Source organism: Molossus molossus, unplaced genomic scaffold (genome assembly GCF_014108415.1).
Source record: "Molossus molossus isolate mMolMol1 unplaced genomic scaffold, mMolMol1.p scaffold_m16_p_20, whole genome shotgun sequence".
NCBI classification, from domain to species: domain Eukaryota; kingdom Metazoa; phylum Chordata; class Mammalia; order Chiroptera; family Molossidae; genus Molossus; species Molossus molossus.
The window spans coordinates 47,342,979-47,362,659 of NW_023425356.1; the positions used below are offsets into that span (position 1 = coordinate 47,342,979).

The 19,681-nt window shown below is 41.5% G+C and overlaps 1 protein-coding gene across 11 annotated transcripts in view; it reads left to right on the forward strand.

The window, feature by feature from the left end:
- Positions 1 to 5,821: 5,821 nt before the first annotated feature.
- The window catches only part of COP1 (COP1 E3 ubiquitin ligase), a 128,441-nt gene continuing 114,581 nt past the window's right edge, over positions 5,822 to 19,681 (forward strand). For 2 of the 11 annotated variants that reach the window (XM_036273094.1, XM_036273093.1), the window contains exon 1: positions 7,120 to 7,660. In XM_036273094.1, the coding sequence (XP_036128987.1) occupies positions 7,248 to 7,660 (413 nt within the window). In that variant the 5' untranslated portion in view covers positions 7,120 to 7,247. Of the gene's footprint in view, positions 5,866 to 6,961; positions 7,661 to 19,448; positions 19,677 to 19,681 lie in introns of those variants that run through there. The other 9 variants (XM_036273097.1, XM_036273098.1, XM_036273095.1 and 6 more) reach the window with 8 other exon arrangements.

Consider the following 19,681-nt stretch of genomic DNA (forward strand, 5'->3'; position numbering starts at 1 on the left):
GAAATGTGTATTGTATGCTGCATGTGGAAGGCAAATTAAAGTCCCACCAAAGATGTCCAAGCCCTAATCCTAGGCACCTGTCAATATGTGAATGTTACAAGGCAAAAGAGATTTTGCAGATGTAATTTGCCGACTTTATTTATTTATTTACTTTCTCCTTTATTAATTTGAGAGAGAGAGAGAAAGTAAGAGGGAGAGAGAGAGAGAAACGTCTATGAGAGAGAACATCAATTGACCGCCTCCTGCATGCCCTGCACTGGGGATCGGGCCCACAACCTGGGCATGTGCCCTGACCAGGAATCGAACTGGTGACCATCTTGGTGCATGAGCCACACCTGGCAGGCTAATTTGCTGACTTTAAAATCCAGGAGATTATCCTGGATTATTTGGGTGGGTCCAATGTATTCACAAACTCATTTCTTTTTTAAAATGTTTTTAAGTGAGAGGGAAAGGGAGAGACAGAAACACTGATGTGAGAGTGAAACATCAATCCACACCCACCACCAGGGACTGAGCCCACAACCTGGGCATGTGTCCTGACCAGGCATCAAACTGACACAGGATGATGCCCAACCAACTGAGCTGCACCGGCCAGGGCTCACATAAGTTCTTAAAAAGTCGAGGAGGAAGGTAGACGAGTCAGTCAGACAGATGCAGTGTGAGAACTTGCCCCCCTGTTGCTGGTGATGGAAGAAGGGGGCCCTGGGACACGGAATGCAGTGGTCTCTCCCTGAGGTGACAGCCAGTAAGGACATAGGAGCATCAGACCTAGGACCACCAGGAATTCAACTGTGCCAAAACCAGAATGAGCCTGAAGGCAGATTATCTGTCCCCCAGAGCCTCCAGAAAGTGCAGCAGCCTTGCTGACAACTTAATTTGTCTTGTGAGTCTCAGGCTGGGAAAACAGCGAGCCTAAATTCTGTTGTTTTAAGCTGCTAAATTTGTGCTAATTTGCTAGGACGGCAACAGAAAAGTAACACACTGCTATTGGCACTGCAGTGAATACCAATACTGAGTTAGACCTTCAGTATGGAATTCAGCTTGTAACGTCTTCAGAGGTATTAACATCTTGGTACAAACCAAACATTAGAAAGTGATGTAGTATCATACAGCAAAGGAAGAATGAAGAATAGTGTATGATACTCAATTTTTATTTGTGACTTTGGTTTAACTGACTCAAAACTAATATGTGCTCTGGTATCAGTTGAATTATTGTCAAACAGATCACTCAGATTCAGCAGCCCTCAGTGCTGAATGGAAGTGGAGAGTCAGGATTTGGCCAGCAGCTGACTGCTTTGACCTAAATTCTCCAAAATGAAGATTAGATAATACGAGTTTCTATTATCCCACAATAAATAGGTGAGTGCACATGCAGTTGATGAACTGGTTTAATAGTAGATGCCCAAGGCTCTGTGTGGGAGGACTCGATGGGGTGAGAAAAGAAATACGTGCTATATCTGAATATCGCAAATTTGGAATATAAGAATTACTATACAGACTCAGAGAATAAGAGAAAACATTGTCAGAAGGAATACTTATTTTACTGGACATCACCTTCAAAGGTTAAGAAAAGGCTTCCAAACTAACTTCTGTTCCAATTTAATATAAATCTAATTATAATTATTATATCCAAATACTATTCAACCTTCATTCTAAGTTGTTTAGACAAGCTCACAATTTAGTGCTACTTTAGCATTCCAAGTTTCTTACAGAATTCAGTGGATGAGAGGAGTGGGTATTGGAGGTGATATCACAGAATGATTTGCCAGCAATTATCTCTGAATACCCAGGGTAGTAGGCAAAAAAAAATATCACTCACAATCTAGGGAGGAGACTTGATGCACGCTACAATGGACAATGGATTGTTTTAAGCATTTCTTGGTTCTAGCTGTACACACTTTCCCAGACAACTTATTTATGCCACATTACATGCATGGGTGGCCAAGCCCATGGAGCAAAAGACTTGCAATGGTATCTGCTTCAATTTCAAGGTGAAGTGGGGTTTTTTCCTGCCCTTTAATATTATCTGGCCTTAATCTTATGATGACCTCAATTGGTCTGCTTTTTGCAAAATTCATTAGACCCCACTTTGTTTTGGCTTATGATCTTCAAGTGGATCTACCCCTACCCACGTAGTCGTAAAATATGTATACATTCACTGTATAATACAAGTAAATGTTTTTCTAGTCAATGTTGGTTTTTACCAATCTTGTTTTGTTTTGTAGTAAATTTCTATGAGTTTATTTGAGCCAAACTGAGGATATGTATATTGGGAAACAAGATCTCAAATGCTCCCTTCTTTCTTTCTTTTTTAAAGCTAACCCTATTTAGTAACGTGCATTCACATATATACAACTCCACCTATACAATCCTTCATTGTTACAATACTTTGATTGGCTTAGACCATATTTTACAACTACTTTGGCTAAAATTGCTTAGCAGTAGCTTGCAGAAAATGTGCTTTAATAAAGGAAATTAACATCTTTTATTATGATGACCAACTTACCAAGGTATTAGAGCTTTTAATTTACCTTCTCTAAAAAGTGCTTGTCATTTTATATAGAAAGACTGGGAGAGGAATAAAAACGAATGAGGCAATTCTAACAATGAAAACAGTGTGACAGACATTTTTGGAAAGAGACTGTCCTCAAATAACTGTAAGAAATTACAGTTCTCCAAAGGTAAGTGTCTACCTTGGGCTTTAATGCGTAAACTAGAGCTTTTCATTTTACCAGATTATGGATAATTTTCTGCTAGATGCCTTATTATGCTACCAGGTTACAGAAACTTTTCTATTTCTTTCTTGTCGATTCACAGACAGGAAAACTTTTTCTCCTTTTTCTTCTCTATTTAGCTCTCAATACCATGTTTATTTCACATTCCTCAAGCCCCCGTCACTTTTTTTTTTTTTTAACAAAGCAACCACATTAAATTTTTAAAAACTAAACAGGAAGCTATTATTCACTGAGATTTGCTTAAACAGCAAACAGGGCTAACAGGTAGCAAAACTCTTCAGGTGAGTCAGGTAAATACAGCTTTTTCGGGAGGATCCTTTTGGGAGATTGGTTACCAAATGGCAGGGGTAGCTGGACATGAAAACTAGCAGCCTCATTTCCCTCAAATATTATATTTGTATGAGACACCTTAGAAACATGTCTGGGAAGTTCAATTCCCTAGGTAGTTCCATTTCATCTTATTTCCAGTAGATTTTACTTCAGTAGCAGTTTTTGTGGAGGACTTTGGCTTTTGTCATTTTTGTCATTGAAAAGGATTGATGTCTTGAACAATATGATGGAATTCTTTTAATTATTAGGACTTAGTTTTTATTTTACTTCCATTTTTCATTAATGCTTTCTTCCCTTCTCCTATTTGCAGCTTCTCCTGAGTGTCTGACTTCCTTTTTGCATTTGGCCATGCTTCCTCTTTTCTCTTCTGCTTCCCCCAGGAAATCGTTGACAGTAAAAACTGACAAGGACAGTGTACTTTCAGAATAGTCTTTATACATTTATCTGGTATTTACCAAAGTGTTCCCAAAGTGTTAATACTAAGTACTGATGATGTTTTCCTCGGAGACTTCCAAGCTGGGGTCATACTTGTTCTGTCCCCTGAATAAGCTACCTAGAAGACACTATTTTATATATTTCTCTTACATTACTTACATCGACCACAGTGTCGCTCAAAGGGTTAGTCATCTGCACTGGATTCACCTGGGTGCTGGTGAGAACGCATAATCATAGGCCTGACCGGAGTTGTAGTCTGAATCTGCAGGCTGAACTCAGGATGCTGCAGTTTTATTTCTCTCGTGTGCTGAACTTTTTCATGGGCCTTGGCCTGAATTTTCAATCACTGCCTGGATATGCTAACTTGAATACATTTTCATGCCACACTCACACCACACACCCAAAACTAAACCATCCACTGGCTGTTTTCAATTGTCCTTATGCTGTTATCCCTGGAATTATCTTTGGAATCACTCCTCTTTACATTCCATCCTTTTTACTTAATCAGTTTGGCCTTTGTGACAAGCACTGGGAAAGGCAGTGGTGAAGAGACACGGGTCATGTCCTCAAGGATTGTAAAGATTCTTTCAGAGGAACTTACTTCTATAGATTCTTTTGTGTTTTGCTCAGTATTCCCTCTTTCCTTGCCAGCACCCTAATCTAGAATCTTATGCTTGGACCACTATAATTTTTTCCTAATTAGTCTCTTTGCTCCTTAATCTGAAAGATTAATCTGATGAAAATGTAATCTTCAAAACAACACTTTGAATATAGTTTACCTCCATTTAACGTCTTCATTGTTCCCAGTGGCTTACAGACTATTTTCTAAAGTGGATTCAAAGCTGTTTACAATCTGCCCCTCAAATGAATTTTTCCTGAATAAACTCTTTACCCTTATCAAATAGGTATCAGAATTTGATGTTAAGTATTTTTACTTATTTTCTGAACTCATGACTTTAATTACACTTTCTGATGGACCAAACCACATTTCTCTCTCTCTTTTTTTTTAAAATCCTCACCTGAGGACATTTTTCCATTTTTTGTTCAGATAGAGTGGGAGGGAGAGACAGGAGAGAGAGAGAGAAAAAAAACATCGACGTGAAAGGGACACATCGAGTGGCTGCCACCTGCACAACCCTACAAGGGCCAGGGACAAACTGCAACCAAGGTACATGCCCTTAGCGGGAACCGAACCCGGGTCTCTCTGGACCGCAGGTCGACACTCTAACCGCTGAGCCAAACCGGCTAGGGGACATTTCTCTCTCTTAAGGCCTAACTTTTAACCCCAAACCATGGCTGGCTCTCAGCACTTGTTCTTGCTTTAGCTCCTCGGCGAGTCTCCGCTTTCCTTATTAAGCCTTTCGCAGGTGCTCCTTGGTGACATTACTTATCCTTTTTACATATTTTTCTAATTCTTCAATTATTTTATAAACTTCCGGAATGAAGGAGCAATGTTTTATAAATTTCTTCATTTCTTCCTTGCCTAGTCCAGGCCTACAGGTAGTAGTAAATGTTCAACAAATATTCACCAAAATAAATAAAAAAAAGTGTTTATTGATTTTTGAGAGAGAGAGGAAGGGAGAGAAATATCCAGGTGAGAAACATTCATAAGCTGCCTCCGGCACGCCCCCTACTGGGGATCAAGCCCACAAACAGGGCATGTGCCCTGAGCAGCAAGTGAAACCAGGACCTCTCAGTCCATGGGATGACTCAATCCACTGAGCCACACCGGCTGGGCTCACCAAATTTTTACATTCATTTATTTATGCATTCCTTCATCAAAAAATTGAATGGCTACTGCGAACGGTCCAGCCTTTCATATAACTTACAAATGGGTTGAAAAGGCACACTTTCAGCAAATAATTAAAATGAGATCAACTGTTTTATTCATTTGTTAGTCAAGAAATATTTGATAAGCACCTATCATAGGCCAGATATTGTGTTACATACTGAGAATACAAAGTTGAAGCTGATAGGCAAGTGGTGGTGGAGAGTCATATATAAACCACTAAAACGCAATGTTGTGAGTGCAAACAAAATATCCTAGGAGCACAAATGAAGGTGAAACTATCTCTGCTAAGGAGTTAGTAAGGCTTCACATTTCAGGTGGGTCTTTTTTGTGTTTTTTGCTGTTCTTTGTGTGTGTGTGGTGTCTTTATTTATTGTTTTGTATTTTCAGGTGGGTCTTGCAAATGAATATAAACAAGGTTCGTACAATGCAATGTTCATATAAGGAGAGTGGTTCTCGGAAATCCGATAAGGCCATTCCCATGTTATTATTCTGAGTGGAAACCTGAGCTGGGAACAGAGTGTGAGCGACTAAGGCAGAGTTGAGGATGGCGGCTTGCGAGGGCTGGCTGCGCAGGTGAGTGGCTGGGCCTTCATCTAGGCCCTCCCCAGACCCTGCTCCTCAGCAGGGGCAGAGACTCCTAGGGAAAGAGCCTCGTGGCTCCTACAGTCTTCACACCTCGGGAAAATTCGGTCTGGGCTCTTCCCCAGTAAGAATCATTGAATGATATAGTTAGAAAGAATACCCAAACTCACCCAGGTCAGCTGTTTCTAATCACATCTCTGAGAATCGTAGGGATTCTCAGAAAGGCGAATGTAAATCGGTGGCCAATTCTTAATATTCCAAAGAGCCTAGCAGAAATCGCACATTCTTTCTGGAGGTTTCAAATGCCAGGTTTACTTGTTTTGTGCTAGAATTACGTAAGATCACATGACACCGGCGTTCTGACGGAGCTGTGTTCTAATTACGGATCACTTGTTTTCCCCTGATTGATAGGCTTCCTTTCGTAAAGAACTCTTCACACTGCTAGCGTGAGCTCGTGGTCGAACCCCTGACACTGGTAACACTCGTTCCCACGTTTTCCACTTACAAAGCGCTGCAGACTGACTTCGTCTAATCTAGTCCTCGCGATACTGTGGCAGGGCTTCGGACCGCACGGCCTGGAGGCCCTGCTCCAACGCCAGCGCTTTCAACGGCTCGGAGCCTCTGGGTCCTTTCTGTGTGTCCCAGTCTACAGGGCCTTCGAGTCCCTATTCGGAAGCACCTGTCGTGCTCCAGCCACTGGGTCACACCACCCGCCTCTGAGACGACAGCGACCGCTCCCTCTTCACGTTCAGGAATGCGGCTCTCCCGCACGCATGCGCAGCTCGGCGACTCCGCGCCTGCGCCGCTCTTCTCGGCCAGGAGCGGGGACCCTGGGTAACCCAGAGCGCGCGTGCGCAGTCGCTCTTTAAGCCCCTCCAGTCACTCCGCCACCCCGACCATTCATTCCGCTCTCCTCCGCCTTGCCGCCCTTTAAGCAGGCCTGCCCTCCGGCACGTCACGAACGAAAACAGCGCTCGTCGAGGGCTGTGGTTGTTACCAGGCCGCCGCCGCGGGCGCGCCGGACGTGTCCGAGCACCGCCCGGGCCGCGTCCGAAGTCGTCTCCCCCGCCGCTCCCGCCCCTTCCGCCTCTGGCGCACGCGCACGGCCGGCCCTCGGCGCGCCCGGGTTGGCTGCGGCGGGGACGCGGCGGCGGCCTCGAGAGCGGCAGTGGTTTCCACTGCGCGTTGTGGGTTTCCTCCGCCCCCTCCCGTCGGGCGGCCGTGCGGGGCCTGACAGAACCTACTTTATTGTTCCTCGGCCCCACCTCCCGGCGCGGCGCGGCCTCAGGATGCACTGAGGCGGAGGGCAGGGCCGGCGGCGGCGGTCGCGGTCCCTCTCCTCCGAGAGCCCGGCCGGAGGGGAGGGAGTCACGATGTCCGGGAGCCGCCAGGCCGGGTCGGGCTCCGCCGGGACCAGCCCCGGCTCCTCGGCGGCCTCCTCGGTGACTTCCGCCTCCTCGTCCTTGTCCTCTTCCCCGTCGCCCCCTTCGGCGGCGGCTTCGGCGGCGGCGCTGGTGTCCGGCGGGGCGGCCCAGGCCGCGGGCTCCGGCGGCCTCGGGGGCCCGGCGCGGCCTGTGCTGGTGGCGGCCGCGGTGTCCGGCAGCGGCGGCGGCGGCGGGGTGGTGTCGGCCGGCCTGTCGCGGCTCAGCTGCGCGGCCCGGCCCAGCGCCGGCGGAGGAGGCAGCAGCTCCAGCCTCGCCAGCGGCAGCAGGAAGCGGCCTCTGCTCGCCCCGCTCTGCAACGGGCTGCTCAACTCCTACGAGGACAAAAGCAACGACTTCGTCTGGTGGGTGCGGGCGCAGCCCTGCGTCGCCCCGGGCCGAGCGGCCGCGCGGGCTGCGGGTCCGCGCGAGGGGGCCGCGGGGGCCGCGGGGGCCGTGGGGGCCGGGCCCGGCGCGGCGGGGACGGGACGGGACTTGGGAAGGAGAAGTAGGGGCGAGACGGCCCGTCAGATGCAGGGCGGCGCGGGGCGTTTTCTGGGGGCCCGCTGGCCCGGCGTCCTGGCAGCCCGGGTGCCGGTCGCAGGGCGTCCCCTCGGGAAGGGCCGGCAGCTCCCCGGCTCGGCTGGCTGGCTGGTGGACGGTGCTCCGAGCCCCGTGCGGGTGGAGAGCACAGTGTTTCGCGTCGAGACCCGCGGGGTGTGTGTCTCCTGCGCCCAGGGCGGGCCCCTTCTGCCTGCTGGCGGGGCCCCTGCAGTCGAGGAGGGCTGTGCGCCCACATGCTCGCTTCCCAGCGGAAGGTCTCGCCCGCCGCCTCGGGTGCCAGGGGTCGTCCCACGTGGGGATGCCGTCGCGGGTGCGAACTCGGGTTTGAGCGGCCGGCCGGGCCGTGGACGCGGACGCGGACGCGGACGCGCGGGCCTCCTGGGTGGCCCTGGGGCGCCGCACGGGCGTTTGGCACAGAGGAGGTGCGTGTCTGGTCGGAGTGTTTGGGGCTCCCGCTGGCTTCGTATCCGCACGGAAGAATGGCGAGGGAGGGATTGCTCCTAGCCGAGCGAGACCTGGAGGACTTGGTGCCCTTCCCCGGAGGAAGATGCTCGTAGACTTGGCCTGCGGGTGACGCAGGAAGTGGGCTTGCACGCGGGGGGGGGGGGGAGGGCTGATAGCGTGAGGGCCGGAGATGGGCCGAGTGGTGTCATTGCAGTTGACCCTTGCACAACAGGGTGTTGAAGCGCCTGGGGCCATTTATACTGGTTTTTGGTTTGTTTTGGTGCCCCCCCCCACCCCCCCCCCCCCCGCAAATACAGTCGGCCCTTGTATACATGGTTTTTCATCTATGGATTCAACCCACGCTGAACAAGAACAGTATTTCCCATACCTAACCTCGGATAGAACATACTGTTTCCCATCCCCAATTGGTTGAATCCACCATATGAAGGGCCAGCTGTAGAGTCAAAAGTTATACGTGGATTTTCAACTGCGTGGGGGGATCGGTGTCCCTAGCCCCTGTGTTGTTCAAGGGCCAGCTGTAAATATAAGAAGTTGTTATTAGTCTTGCAGTTTCTAGTTTGCAGTTAATACAATATAGTCACACATATTTTATGTTTTTGTTTTTAAGTTAATCTTGATTCAGAATTAATTTTTACTTGAAGCTGGGCTATAACTGTGATTGTTACTTATACATAACTTAAGTAGCTATGATTGGGTCTAAAGAGGTGTTTGTGCTCATACTCAGTAGAGAGGGCCACGTGATAAAGTAGAGGCTAATGAAACAAAATGAGGATTTGCAAGATTCAGTTGTTTTATTGATTGATGGGTTGATTGGATGATTTTAGAGGGACAGACAGACTGGCAGACATCAATTCGTTGCTCCATTTATCCATGCACTCACTGGTTGATTCCCATATGTGCCTTGACCAGGGATTGAACCAGTTGTCTTTTTAGCAACCATTTGCATTTCAGTTTTCAGTAGGCTAAAAAACATGCCAGCATCCATATCAGTACACTAAAATTGTGTAAAAGGTGTGATAAATAAGGTAATCAGGCTTTCATTTAGCAGGTGTTTGGCACTCACTGTTTGCCAGGCACCAAATGAGTTTCATTGTACTTACTATAGGCTATTTTATAGGAAATTGGAGAGGAATGGGGGAGTATAAGCAACTGGCTTTTTTTTTTTTTAAGGAGTGAGGTTATTTAACTTTGTATTAGTCAACCACTTAGTTTTAAAAAATGTTTTAATATAATCTGAGTCCTAACCAGGTTGATTAGATGACTCTATTTTAATATTCTTAATGTGGAAGTGTCCAGTAAGAGTCTTCAGTTAAAAATTCCAAATATTTTGCTTTAAGAGTCTCATTAGTCCATTGTTTTTCTGGTGAAGTTGGCTACTCAGAAGAATTCATTGATGGGAATCTAGTATCCTGGTTCTCAAGCTGGATTTCATTTGGCCAGTCTTTTGGAGTAGGAAGATATGGATTAGACAAGGCTCAAGGAGTCCTTTTCATTTCTAATTGGCTCTGGGTGTGGTTAATCTTGTATGCTTCAAGGTCAGATTGAACCAATCCCAATCACTCCGTGCTTTTACATCTAAATGAGGCTGAAGTTTGAATAATGCTCATCATTCCTTATTCATTACATTTTAAAGATGTTTATATGTCACATTGCATTTTATCCATAGAGCAGTTTTGTGAAATTTTAATATAATACTAATATAATTATATTTTTGTTGAGGTAAAAAGAAGTTACTTTGTTTCAAATTGGACAGCTCTTAAGGGACAAAAATCAGAGAACTCAGATCTTCCAGTTCTCAATTTAGTGCTTTCTTTGTATGGAATTAGAAAACTCCAGATCCAAAGGTTTGAGTACATGTGTTTAGCCTAGAGAATTTTAAAAAAAAAATGTTTTGAGAGAAAGAGAGAAACAGAAACATCCATGTGCTGCCTCCTGCACACTTCCTACTGGGGATTGAGCCCACAACCTGGGCATGTGCCCTGACCTGGACCTTTTGGTGCATGGGATGATGCTCAACCCAGCCACACCGGCCCGGGCAAGGCTAGTGGTTTTTAAATGTGGTAGACTGGAAGGAAACAACTGTTTCATAATCACAAGAAATAAATGTTCTTAAATCCATAACCTCTCCCTTCCCCTGCTTGTCTGCCTGCTCACCTCCTGAGAGGACATACCAGAATTAGAGGCTGGAGTGAGCAATATAGTTTGCAAAAGCTTCCCTCATGACAGTGACATGCCCTCTTCTTGAGAACAGTTGATTTAAAGTCAAATGCTCAATTTTCAGTAACACCTTTGTTGAATTATATTGTATTTGAAACTGTTTATATTTGATTGCAGAATTGATGAACATTTTAGGGACTTATAGTTTTCACTTTAATATTTCTTTCATACAAAGGACAAAAGTACATATTATCAAATTGCAGGTAGTTCTAACAGTGATTTATAGAGAATCTGTATTACGAGAGAGAGTAGTATTTAGCCTGAAATTGAAAAAATCTTTGACATTCAAAGGAAGTCTTTGTTACTTTGATTTTTCAAAATTTTCTTACATGATCCATTTAACTAAAGTTATTTGAGTCTAGCCTGTTTTTGAAAGATGACTTATTTTGTTCTATCACATTATTACTGCCTCTGCATCAGCCTTTCAGCGATCTGAAGTGCTCTTTTCTACCTCTGCAAGGCCCAGTTGCAGCAGAAATAAGTGTTTCCAAGTAGACAGTAAGCCTCGTGTGGGAAGGTTAACTCTAATCATCTGATAAAACTAAGTAGGCTCTAAATTAATTAGATCTACCATTTATTAAATATGTCCCTACCTCTGGTGTCAAACTATTAGTAATAGACTATCCTGAAGGAGCTCACTCTTTAATGCAAGGAGAGACTTTAATCACATAATTGTGTTGTATCCTGTCATCATTGCTTCACTTAGATGTTAAATACTCTTCTGAATTCAGATGTTGTCTCACTGCATTGCACCCTAGGCAGCCATTATCATTCTTGCTACTATGTTTTCCAAACTATTAAAAAGTGTTTTGAAGAATTGTTAAAAGCATATTGAATTACTGAAATTAACTAGAATTCATTACATTGTTATTTGTAGCAACATCAGTCAATCACTTTCTTGAATCTGCAAAACAAAACTTGGCCCTGGCTGATATGGCTCCTTTGGTTGGAGCATTGTACCTAAACCAAAAGGTTGTGGGTTCGATTCCCAGCCAGGACACATGCCCACGTTGGTGGTTTGATCCCTGGCAGGGGTGCGAGTCGGAGGCAGCTGATCTAGGTTTCTCTCTCACATTGATATTTCTCTCTCTCTCTCACCCCTCTCTCCCTTTTTCTGTTTAAAATCAAAAAACATTGTTTTTATTGTTGAGGGTATTATAGATGTTCCCCATCCTTTCTCCTCTTTGCCTGCCTCCACACCTCACTATTGTCAGTGTCCATGGGCTATGCATATATGTGTGTAAGTTCTTTGGTTAATCTCCCTCCCCTCCTTCTCTGCGAAATCTGTCAGTCTGCTCCATATTTCCATGTCCCTGGACTTATTTGTTGGCCAGTTTTTTTGTTCATTAAAAAAATACCTGCTTCTTTTGCTTTATTGTACATGTGCTGTTTGGATGACAATGGTGGTAAAAGGTACTCTGCAGAAGATGATGTCAAATCATAGCAGTTCATTGTGGTCCTTCTGTTAGCATCAGTGTCAGTAGAAGATTTAGGTGAATCCAATGGCAGAGAAAATGAAAGATGATTATGAATGAGGATATAAAAGACTATCAATTTGAATTCTGGTCTATAAATTGAGAGGGAGGTATTCGTACAGTAATAGTTTATTACCAAAGAATATGCTGATTGGAGGCTACATTTTCCCTTACAAACCTTTCTTTTTAATGAACCAACATTCCTTTTTTGACCATATTCCATCTAAGAATTATTAAAATAACTGCAACCTTAAACCGTGTTGCTCATTTTTTCTCCTTGCATGAGCATGTTGTTCTTGATGGTGATTTCTTTCTGTTTTAAATAAGTTTAGCCTGCAACCCTTTTCCCTCAAAGCTTCTGTAGCTTGGGAGGAAGGCTTTGACAGTTATTCTTCTCTTTCCTGTTTGTCTTATACAAAATTATAATGATTCTTAAATTCTTGACTTGTTTATAACATGCAGTCTCTTCATCTTTGCCTTTCACTTTGCTTGTTCTTTGCCCTCTGTATGTACGTTCTATTTGTATAGGTCCCTACCATCTTTTTTTTTTCTTTTATCTTTATTGTTGAATGTATTACAGCTGTTCCTCATTTTTTTCCCCATTGACCCCCTCCTCCCCACTCCTGCCCCCCTCCCGCCTTTTCCCACACTGTTGTCTGTGTCCATTGGTTATGCATATAAGTTCTTTGGTTTATTTCTTCCCACCGCCCTACCCCCTTCCCTTTGAGGTTTGTTAGTCTAGCAACCAATTTGTACCTCTTAGTCCTTTCACCCTTTTCACCCATATACCCCCCCCCCCCCGTCTGACAACCAACAAAATATTCTCTGTATCTATGAGAATGTTTCTGTTCTGCCTGTTCATTTTGTTTGTTCATATATTTTATCTTTTTCTTCAAAAAAGACCCTTCATCATTTCATATAACAACGGTTTGGTGGTGATGAACTCCTTTAACTTTTTCTTGTCTGGGAAACTCTTTATATGGCCATCAATTCTAAATGATACCTTTGCAGGATAGAGTAATCTTGGTTGTAGATTCTTGCTTTTCATCACTCTGAATATTTCTTGCCACTCCCTTCTGGCCTGCAAAGTTTCTTTTGAGAAATCAGCTGACAGTCTTATGGGAACTCCCTTGTAGGTGACTAACTGCTTTTCTCTTGCTGCTTTTAAGATTCTCTTTGTCTTGAACCTTTGGCATTTTGATGATGATGTGTCTTGGTGTGGGCCTCTTGGGGTTCATCTTGTTTGGGACTCTCTGTGTTTCCTGGACTTGTATGTCTGTTTCCTTCACCAAATTAGGGAGATTTTCTGCCATTATTGTTTCAAATAGGTTTTCGATTTCTTGTTCTCTCTTCTCCTTCTGGCACCCCCAAGACGCAAATGTTGGCATGCTTGAAGTTGTCGCAGAGGCTCCTTACACCATCCTCATTTTTTTGGATTCTTTTTTCTTTTTGCTGTTCTTATTGGGTATGTTTGCTTCCTTATATCCCAAATTGATGGTTTGCTTCTTGGTTTTACCTACCCTACTTACTATTGAACCTGTGTAAACTATTCTTTATTTCAGTTAGTGCCTCCTTCATTTCTGACTGCATCCTTCATTTCTGACTGGTCCTTTTTTATGCTCTTGAGGCCCTCACTAAGTTCTCTGAGGTTCTCACTAAGTTCATTGAGCATCCTTATAAGCAGTATTTTGAACTCAGCATCTGTTAGGTTGCTTATCTCCATTTCACTTAGTTCTTTTTCTGGAGTTTTGTTATGTTCTTTCATTTGGGACCTGTTTTCATGTTTTTATTTTTCATTTGCATATCTTTTTAAAAAATATGTTTTTATTGATTTTTTTTTTTTTTTTTAAGAGAGAGAGGTAGAAACATTGATGTGATAGAGTGTTATCAGTTGGCTGCCTCCTGCACATTCCTTACTGGGGATCAGCCCACGACACAGCTTGACCTCTCAGTCCATGTGACAATGCTCAATACACCTAGCCACACCGGCTGGGCCTTTTTGCATATCTTTTATAAAGTATCTATTCTAATCATTTGCCCATTTTTCTCTTCAGTTGTTTATCTTGAGTTGTAAGGGTTCTTTATAGATTCTGGATACAAATCTTTTGTCGGTCCTATGTATTATGATGTTTTCTTTCAGTCTGTTGCTTACCTTGTAATTTTCTTGAGTGTCTTTTGAAGTACAAAAGTTTTACATTTTAAGTCCACTCTATCGTTTGTTTCTTTTATGGCTTATGACTCTTTGTCCTATCTCAGAAATTGGTTTCTAACATGGTGGTTTCTTATTTGAACCATAGATTATTTAGAAATATGTTGCTTAATTTCTAAATGAGAATTTTCTGGATATCATTCTGATTTCTGATATATTCAGCTTTGTTCAGAGAACATGATTTGTATGAATTTAGTCCTTTTAAATGTATTGAGAATTATTTCTTGGTCCACATCTTGGCTAATGTTCCATATGCACTTGAAAAAAAAAGGGTATGCTGCTGTATTCTATAAATATCAAACAATCAAGTTGTTTGATATGTTGTTTAAATTCTATCTACCCCAGTTGATTTTCTGTATACTTGTTTTGTTAATTACGGAAAGAGGAATGTTACATAATTGTGGATTGGGTTATCTCTTGTTTTAATTCTATCCTCTTTTTCTTCATGTAATTTAGAAGCTTTGTTAGTAGAGTACACACATTTAGAGTTGGTGAATTGATCCCCTTATCATTTGAAATGTCCCTCTTTATTCCTGGTAATAGTTGTTCTGAAATCTATTTAGTCTAGTGTTAATACAGTAGTTCCCCTTTGTCTGAGGGGGTTATGTTCCAAGATTCCCAGTAGATACTTGAAACCGCAGATAGTACTGAACCCTATGTACAGGGATGGGCAGAAGTAGGTTTACAGTTGTTTGTATGGAAAATAATACAATAATTAATAAATAATACAAGAATAAACTATTTCACATACTCATAACTGTAAACCTACTTTTGCTGATCCCTGTATATACTATGTTTTTTCCTGTACATTCATACCTATGATAAAGTTTGTAACTTAGGAGCAGTAAGAGATTAACAACAAAAACTAATAAAATAGATCAATTAGATAATATACTGTACTAAAGCCATGCGACTGTGGTCTCTCTGATAACTGATTTGATAACTGTAATGGCTACTAAGTGTATACAGCGTGGATACATAGGAGAAAGGGTTGACTCATGTCAGGTGTAGAATTGATGAACATTTTAGAGATTTATATTTATCACTTTAATATTTCTTTCATACAAAGGATTGAAAGTATGTATAATAACTTACATAATGTCTGTTAACTTATCTTCAGATTAACTGCTTCTTGCCTTAATTTGTGTTTCATGCATTGATGAAATAATCCTGTGTTTCTGAGGTTGCATTATTTTTAAACTTCTAGCAATTGCATTGTACTTTCTCATAGTTCCCATGTCTTTTGCTATGCTTTCAGGTACTGTATTTTTCAGCTCTAGAGTTCCAGTTAGTTCTTTGTATATCTTCCACTTTCCTCTTAATTATATTCATGTGTTCTGTTAAGACTTTGAGCATATTTGTAATATGTTTCGAAGTCCTTTTCTGCTAAATCTATTATTTATTTCTTTGTTTCTATTAACTTGTTTTTCTCATTTACGGGTCACATTTGCTACTATTTCACATGTCTAGTAATCTATGTATTGGATAGTGGACGTTTTAAACTTTTTATTATTGGGTGATCGATTTTATTTTTTTCCATTATAGAGTGATGGATTTTGTTCTGGCATGCAGTTAAGTTACTTTGTATATCACTTTGATCCTTTTGAGGATTAAAAATTTTTGAATTAAAAAAATTTTTAGAGTAGATTATCAGGAACTATTTTTCTAGAGTTAGTTTAGCTCTACTAGTGATAAATGCCCTGTGTGTTTTTTTGTTTTTTTTTAAGCTCCCGGTTACTTTTTAACTGATCTTGTGGAGTTTTACTCTGGACACGTATGAGTAATATTCAGCAATGGACTTGACGAGAACCCTATATAGATTTGTAGAATTCTTTCTGTTTGTAGCTCCTTCTTCTGTGAAGTCCTGTCTTGTAAATTCTTTCCTCTTTGTCTTTCCTGGACTCAGTGAGATTGTTGTACTATGCTTATGTTCTCTTTCCTTGGGCCTGTGAATCTTTCTGTGAAAACAGAAAACTGGGTCTGTGATAGTGCTCACTTATTTGTTCATCTTCCCTCAAAAATATCAGTACTGTGTTGCTCTGAAAGCAATTGTTTTATTTGCCCCTCTCCAGTTTTCTAAGTGTATGCAGTAAGATTTTGACTTCAAATATACAGTGAGCTAATTGTTTCCACTTTGTCCATTGCCCATCCAAGGCTCATCTCTTGCTTTGTTTTACTTTGTTATATTTCTTTTATTCTGAATTGAACATTTTTTTCTTCTTTTATACTTTGGCACCTCTGAAAACTGGGTTATGTGTTACAGATGATGGAATTAAAAAATTCCTATTGGCTAACTGGCCATTGGATATAGTAGCCATCATTTTCATGCAGGTGTGTGAATGTAGAAAATGCCTGCTTCAAAACTTGAATGTAGGTTTCAGCAGATTGGAAGAAAGTCTCTGAGACAATTGTGAATTACTGTTTTATTCCCTATGAACTAAGTATTTGTATGTGGGAGTGAGGGGTGGAGGAGGTTCTGGGATGTGGTGAATTAGACATGTTTAGCAACATTCCTAAAGCTGGAGTCAGATGTAGGTTAGTTGGCTGAATGTAAACCTGGCTTAAGATCCCAATACCAATGTTCTTTAGTTCTATTATATATTCTTTCAATAGATGCTGTCTCACCAAAGTAATGAAAAATATTGTGTGGGGAAATCTAGATATCAGTGAGTTAGTCAAATACTGATTTAGAAAAATTAGACATTGAAGAATGAGAATTTGTAGGAAAACTTTAATTATGTGTGTGTGTATACATATACATTCTTTTTTTCTCACAACAGTGATAAATGATAAAACTTAAGTCTAAGTTTATCCTGGCAGGTGTGGCTCAGTGGACTGAGCATTGTCCCATGGACTGAGAGGTCCTGGTTTGATTCCTGGTCATGGCACATGCCTGGATTTCTGGCTCAATCCTCAGTAGTGGATGTGCACGAGGCAGCTGATCGATGTATCTCTCTCACATTGATGTTTCTTTCTCTCCCTTCCTCTTTCTCTAAAAAAAAATCAATTAAAAAATAAACAAAACAAGTCTAAAAGAGCTTTTAAGAGAAGCATAAAATAAAATTTCTAGCTAATAACAAAGTATTATCATAGGATAATTAGTAGAGTTGTTTATTTTTTAGTAGTATATAATGGTACATCATATTATTGATGGCATTTTTAGATCCTGTTGAATAAGGGATTGTATTCCTCCCCCCACTTCATTTTTATCCTCCTGATCTTTTGGTTTTCTATTCTGTTGTGATTTATGTATGTCTTTGAATGTATGTATCCCTGTCGAATATATATTTTGTGTGTGTTTTAAATTTATATAAATTGTGTTGTGCCACAGATCCCATTTTCATTTTTATTTTCACTTGACAAAACATCTGGCTATGTTACTTCTAGGTACTTTTGGTTCATTTCTTATGACTGCTGTGTGATGATGTTTATAGTATATATCCGAGAACATTTTACTTCTCTATTCTAGTAATTATGAGCATAAGCCTGCTTCTAATTCGCTGTCACAATAAGTACCTGGCTTGTAAGTATCTTCGTACACATTCCATCGACAGATGTGGATATTTTTTTGGCTGTACACATACATATACATGTATGCACACACACAGCCACATATATGTACATAAATACATATGCACCTATGTATACGTTAACATGTATGCACACATACTATATGCATACATATACTCAGGGATATGTAGTTGTATATATCTGTATTTAAATATCTTAAGAGTAGGATTACATGATCATGAGAATATGACTGTTCACTGCAGGTTGGTTGCTAGAATGTGTCTGCATGAAGGTTCTTGTTTTTCCATAAGCTGCCTAACATACTTGGTGTTCCGATTTTCTATTGAATGGGGATAAAGTGTTATTTTATTGTTTTAATTTGCATTTTTTGATTACTAGTGAGTTGGAGCATCTGTCCATATCCTAAAAGGCAGTGTGTTTTCTTTCCCCTTTTATGAATTAGAAATTCACATTTCCCTCCATTTTTTTCCTATTGGGTTTTCTCTTACATGTTGATGTACAAGAATTGCTTGTGTTACGGTGGTACAGGAGACATGAACGGTCCCCACAGGACGTTTATTTAGATTTGTTTGTTGTTGTTTTTTGAGAGAGAGAGAGAGAGAGAAAGCGATTGATTTTTTGTTCCACTTCTTTATACATTTAGTGGTTGACTCCTATATGTGCCTTGACGGGGAATTGAACCCGCAAACTTGGTGTATTGAGATGACACTAACCAACTAAGCTACCAAGCCAGGGCCCTCCCTGGCAGGGGTTTTACTTCCTTTGTGATTTCTTCCTCCCTTTTGATAGGTACATACACTTTTCTGGGGGTCTATATAAAGTTTTTTTGGGTTGTATGAAATTTCAGGTATTTGTATAATGTTTGGCCTGGCTGCCAATTTATATACTAGCTATGCTTGTATTTGTGCTTAGGTCTTCTTGAATGCTAATTGATTGGCAGAGTGGAATGGGTACTAAATGGATTGTTCACGATTTTTTGTAGAACCTACACTGGGTATGTTCTTGCCCTTCAAAATTGGGAAGAGTTAGTGGTGTTTTGCTAGGATTTTTTTATGTTTCTATATTTTCTTTATTATTTTAGTTCTTCCTTGGGAAGGGGAGTGGTAAGTCAGTTCTTATCTTCCTTTATCACTGATACAGACTCTTTGATATTCTTTTTGTATATTCTACCATTTATTGAATATTATATACTAGAAATTGTATTAATTATAGATATTTTATTAATCAGTTCAGTGACTCTATGATGTAACTATCAGTTACACAAATGGAGAAAACAGAAAGATTAAACTATTTTCCCAAGGTCAGAATGCTGTAGGTGGCATACCTAGGATTAATTTTAGTCGAATTCCATTTTTGCTAGAAGTCTTGACTTTTAATGTGGGTGAAAAGCTAGCTTTGGTGAAAAGAATGGAGACTTTTTTCTTCAAATGTTATTCAGAAGCCATTCTTTAGAAGCTGCTGTTCTAAACTGATCTGACGCTAATCTTTAGGTACTGCATGCAATTGTTAGTGCAACACATTATATGACATGTATTGTAGTCCTCCTTTTTCCCCCACTCAATTTTGTTATAAACTAAAAGCTCCCCCACAGAAATAGAGTTCTTTAAAAAAGTGGTGGTAGGGGGTGGGAAATGAATGTTGCCTTCACTCTGGGTTTTGAGCCTTAAGAAAACTATGTTGAGCATCAAGCAGTGACCAACTTGTACCTGTGAAGTAAAATGTTCATCCCAGCTCTGCTCTTCAGCATCCTTCAGCCACAAATTGGATCACAGAGCAGCCTGCACACTCATCCACACATTGTCAGGAGGGTCCCCAACCCACTTATAACCTCCATCAAGCAGGAGCAAGATGAACTTTGTCTCAAAAGAAAAATATTGAGTCCCACCTTTAGGAGACTTCTCTTTCTTCTCAGTCTAGCAGGTAAA